Source organism: Silene latifolia, chromosome 6 (genome assembly GCF_048544455.1).
Source record: "Silene latifolia isolate original U9 population chromosome 6, ASM4854445v1, whole genome shotgun sequence".
Taxonomy (NCBI): Eukaryota; Viridiplantae; Streptophyta; class Magnoliopsida; order Caryophyllales; family Caryophyllaceae; genus Silene; species Silene latifolia.
The window spans coordinates 55,473,392-55,478,728 of record NC_133531.1 but is presented as its reverse complement, the minus strand read 5'-3'; the positions used below and the strand labels follow the sequence as shown (position 1 = coordinate 55,478,728).

The window sequence follows — 5,337 nt, the reverse complement described above, 5'->3', positions numbered from 1 at the left end:
GAAGCTGGTCGATTGGAGAGTGACAAGAGGAGACTTTGGTAAGGGGAGATCGAAATGTTTGGCTTGGTTACACAAAATTAATGTAATAGATTAAGAAGATTAGTTTGCGTGTAGGTTGGAATGATGTATGGTGGTTCTATTTGATTTCAATGATATTCACATTTTCACCAAAAAAAAAAAAAAAAAAAAAAAAAAAAAAAAAAAAAATAAATGCGATTATCATATATGAATAGTCAATACACTATTACTACTTCATATCTTATAATCTATTGTGTCCTTACACACTAGTTAAAATGCAATAAAAGCTTGGAAAGTGGATATACCATGTATCCATACATTCAAACTTTATGAATTGCTATTTCCTTCTTACTAGACTTGAGCTCTTATACTTGGAAGATACTCCCAGTTTTATCATATAACTTGTGATAAAGTCAATGGTAGAGGGATCTACTCCTAGTCCCTTTGTTGACCATCTTATCACATGTTGAACTGCTCGTACATAAAGGACATCCCCTCGAACAAACACCATCAAGTCGTCTGCAAAGACTAATAAGTCAAGTTCAATTTACTACATTTAGGATGGAAAGAGACCAAAGGCTTCTGGCAAAGGAGTCTTAAAGATCTGGACAATATCTCTATGCTGAATACAAAGAGATATGGGGAAAGAGGGTCCCCTTGTCTGATCCCACCTTTACCAGAGAAAAAACCAAAAAGACCACCATTAAGCTTCAAAGAATACCAAGTACCAGTGATACAACCAAGGACCCATTTGATGAACTGTTGAGGAAACCCAAACTCTTGTAACATGTTAGTAACAAAGCTCCATTGCAAAGAATCAAAAGCTTTCTTGATATCTACTTTAATGAGACACCTAGGAGAGATGAATTTCTTATTGTAGCCCTTAACCAAAGCTTGAGATAACAAAATGTTCTCATGAATACTCTTACCTTTGACAAATGTTGCCTTCTCATCTCCTACAATTAATGGAAGCACCCTCTGAAGCCTATTAGCAAGTATCTTACTAACAGCTTTATAAAAAAACTATACAACAGGATATAGGTCTGAAATCCAACACAGTGTTAGGAATGTCCTTTTTTGGAATAAGAGAAATGATTGTCGAGTTTGCTTGCTTAGTCATCTTGCCAGTTCTAAAGAAACTCTGAACATCCCTACAAAAATCACCCCCAACTATACTCCAAGCTGATTTGAAAAAACCAGCAGAGAAACCATCCACCTCAGGACTACTGTTAGAGTCGATACTGAAAACAGCAGCTCGAATTTCCTCAATAAAAACATTCTGAATCAGGCCTTAAGTGTCCTCCTCAGTAATATTTGGACCACTAGGAATAGAACATTAGCTAATCCATCAACTAGTTTGACCTCCCCTAACAAACCCTGATAGTAGTTCTGGAAAGCCACCCCCACTTTATCTATACCATGTGTCATTACTCCAGTATGGTCTTGTAATACACCAATTACCTACTGGTTTTGTCTTTCAGAAATTTTTGCAAAAAAATACTTGGTGCCACTATCTGAAAGTTGTACATTCTTAAGTTTTTCCCGTTGTTGTAAAATATTTAGTTCAACACTTTTAAATTTTGTATACTCCTACATCCATTTCTTTTCTTCCCGAATCAAGGCTGCAGAGAAAGGATCAGACTGAAGATGTTGTTGGCAGTGAAGCAAATGGGTTTTTGCTTCTTTAGCTCTGAGAGAGATGTTACTATACTCCTTACTATGCAAGTTGGAAAAAGCATGTTTGACTGACTTAAGCTTCTCAAACAAACAGAACATAGGACTACCAGCATTGGAAGAGAACCAAGAATTTTGAACAGTGGTGAGGTAATCAGGGTGCTCCACCCAACTATTTAGAAGACTAAATCTCTTCAAAACCTTCTTGTCCTCAGAAATAAACACTAAAACTGGAGAATGATCAGAAATACCAGCTTCCTGAAAGATAGCATGAGAACCAGGAAAGGAAGAAGTCCAAGAAGCATTGACAAGCACCCTATCAAGCTTAGACCAAACCCTAGCACCAGGTTCCTGCTTATTGGTCCAGGTCATATCACACTCAGAGCTACTAAGATCATCCAACTGACAGTCTGAAATACAAGAGTTCAACTCTAGCATCTCATTTAAAAGGGGAGGATTAAAACTAAGCTTCTCCTCAGGGCACCTGACTACCTTAAAGTCACCTAACACCATCCAAGGGATTGATGAAGCAGTAGAACGAAGCTAATTCCACAAAGCTTCTCTCTGAACAGCATCATTACTCCCATAAAAAAAACTGATACTGATATCATTATTAGTCTCAAAATGGTGAACAATACAACTTATTACTTAGGCCTCAACTTGAGTATTGCTAATGGATACTGTTCGAGGATTAAACAGTACCCAAATCCTCCCATTGTAATGTTTATCATAGTTACAAATACTATTCCAATTACCAAAAGATTTCTTAAGAATATTCATAGCCTTAGTTGCTTAACCCTTGTTTCCAAGAGAGCAATCAGATCCAATCTATTTTCATACATATAGTTCCTCACCTCACTATGCTTAAGAGGATTATTGAATCCTCTTACATTCCAAGCTGCAACTTTCATTTATCTTTGTCAGAAGGAACCACAACTTCCTGATTATCCACAAGAGTCATTTCTGAACTTACTGAGTGCATTACAACAGTAATCCCAACAGAGTCGGGACTATTCTCAAGAGATCTCTGGCCAATTGAGCCTACATTCTCTTGAAAAACTCCTGGCTTTGCTGAATTAACCACTCAAGTACCACCTAATTCATCATGAACCTCCATAGTCTCCTCTAGCATCAACAAGTCCTGGTCAGCAAGAAGAGAGAACTAGTTGGGAGAGGAAGGAATAGAGCCTGGATCCAAACCAACTTCAGAATGAGAGGATATCCTAACAGACTTCTTGACAGAAACACTAGAGCTTCCTGAGTGCTTTACAGAACTCCTCTTAGGTGACTTACCACTTGAAGATGAGGATCTCTAACCTTGCCTTTTGCCTGAGTCTACATTCCTCACCTTTTCTGGAGAAGCCACCAAGGAAACTTCTGAGATACCACCTAGCTCTTTACCACTTAACCCAAGGTCTTGGTTAGGAGATAGAGATTTCCCTAAATCAGATTGAACAGGAGCATTATTATCATCCTCAACAACAAGCTCCTCCCTGTTAACCCGAGCTAACAACTCCTTAATTTTCTCCCATTTACAGGAATCCAAAGTATAACCCAACCTACCACACCCCTTACAAAAGTAAGGATACCATTCATAGACAACCTTTTGGGTTACCTGACCTAAGTAAGGTATGTTAAGAACCACCTGATTAGGCATATTCTTAGAAACGTCCATTCCAATCAAAACCCTGGCAAAAGAGAGCTTAGCTTTGGTAGTGGTTGTTGGATCCGCAAACAATGGCCTGCCAAGTTTACTAGAAATCTTACTTAACACTACATCTGACCACAAGAAAGGGTCTAATCCCGAAAATAGAACACAAACTGGCACCCTGGATACTTTCTCCATTTCAAAAGAGAACATTGGAGACCAGTGCTTTAGCACCAAAGAATTACCCCCAATCTTCCATGGCCCTTTCTTTAGAACAACATTCATCTCCTCATGGCTAGAAAATCGAAAAGAGAACCACCCCTTCCTAAAATACTGTACTACAGGAGCCGCAAATTTCCCCCAATATTTAGAGACAAATCCTTGAACTACTGCAACAGAAGGTTTAGAACCCCCAATATGCCCCATCAAAGTATTCTCCCACAGTTTCAGTTCAAGCGCAAAATCTTATTCTTCTAAATCAATGGTCTTTGAATTCACAATATTTTCACAAAAGAACGGATTCATTTTCTGTTGCTTTTGATTAGTAACAATGGAAGCTCAATTTTTAGGTTTTACAGAATCTTTGTGCAAAACTTTTGGTACCAGATTATCCGGAACATTTACAGCATTAACGGGTTCCTTAAGCAAAATTCCCTCAAAATCAGTATTATTAACAACAGATTGTGATTGATAAACAATATTGTTCACATCAGTGTCAGAAATTAGAACTTCCAAAACCAAAGGTACATAATTATCCACAAGAATAGAAGAATCACACATCGGAGCGGCAACTTCCAAATTCCAAGTTTTAGAACCGGTAACTACACGATTATTAACAGTATGAACTATAACAGAAGAAGACGAAGAAATACCAGCTACAGCTATGGCAGAAGCAATAAGATCATTCACCGTCCCCGAAATTCGCGGCTGGGTTGAAAGATGCTCCCCCAAATTACTTCCATTGTCCACAATTGAACCTTCGACAGAGACCTTATCCACCGGTGAGGCAATAGCTGACTTTGCTTTTTCAATCCGTGCTGGAGTACGCGCCATGGAGAAGAAAGTTTATTGGAGAAAAGCAGAGATGAAAACGGTTTTCACGAAAGAAGTTTGTTGAAAAGTTTGTTGAGAAAAAAGAGGGAAAAAATTTTAGAGAGAGAGAAAAAAGTTTACAATAGGAGTTTTACTAACAACAAACAAACAAACATCATTATTCGTAAATAGAAATGACAAAATAGTTTTATTAATAAAACTTACTTCATTTAAATCAAAATGTGAACAACATCTAAATTGTTAAGGTCGACAAATTCCATCAGTTGCTTTGGGTCCAGTACGGCTATATCAGCTGCACCAATAATTTCCTTTTCAATGTTAATCATGACTACATCCCCTCTAGGTGACCTTTTTACAGCTAGGTTGTGCAAAGCCTTCAGCGAAGCAGTTTTCATTTTTTTCTTATATTCACACGATTCATAATAAGAATCATAAGCAGGCTTGACTGCAACAACTTTCGTTGACGTAGTAGTAATTGTTTTAGCTGCCATCATAGCTTTACTTAACTTCTGCAAATGTAAAGATTAAAGTACTGACGATATGTTAATATTCGTACCCTAAAATATTTAAAGATCAAGTAATAATTAACGTCTGCATATATGTACCTCGGGGATGACAACATTGATAAGGTTGTCAGGCCATTACACATAAGAGTTTAGGGCTTCTTTCAAATAAGTGACCTCCTCATTAGGAAATGGTACTTTTACTTCTCCATACTCGTCTTTATATAATTGGGACACTTCCACTTTCCTGTATTTGTCACAAAGGGGTATACCATGAACCTTAACTTGTTGAAGCCGGTCGTAATTGAACACGTATCCTCTGGCAACAACAACTTTCTGTTTCCCCTGTAAATGGAACAGACGACAAGCCACCTTGAAATCGCCCTTCACGTCAGCTTTAATCAATTAGTACACATACATTCACTACCTTTAATAAATTTC

The 5,337-nt window shown here is 37.7% G+C and overlaps 2 protein-coding genes across 2 annotated transcripts; both read right to left on the bottom strand.

Annotated features, from left to right (window-relative positions):
• Positions 1 to 546: 546 nt before the first annotated feature.
• Positions 547 to 2,603, bottom strand: LOC141588103 (uncharacterized). The gene is made up of 4 exons (XM_074409558.1): positions 2,547 to 2,603; positions 1,613 to 2,235; positions 1,144 to 1,259; positions 547 to 1,028 (listed from the first exon to the last, which is right to left on the bottom strand). The coding sequence occupies exons 1-4, from the start codon at positions 2,601 to 2,603 to the stop codon at positions 547 to 549; spliced, it is 1,278 nt and encodes a 425-aa protein (XP_074265659.1).
• Positions 2,600 to 3,766, bottom strand: LOC141588102 (uncharacterized). Its single transcript, XM_074409557.1, has 2 exons — positions 3,010 to 3,766; positions 2,600 to 2,763 (listed from the first exon to the last, which is right to left on the bottom strand). Exons 1-2 carry the CDS (start codon positions 3,764 to 3,766, stop codon positions 2,600 to 2,602), a joined length of 921 nt encoding a protein of 306 aa, XP_074265658.1.
• Between the last annotated feature and the right edge of the window lie 1,571 nt (positions 3,767 to 5,337).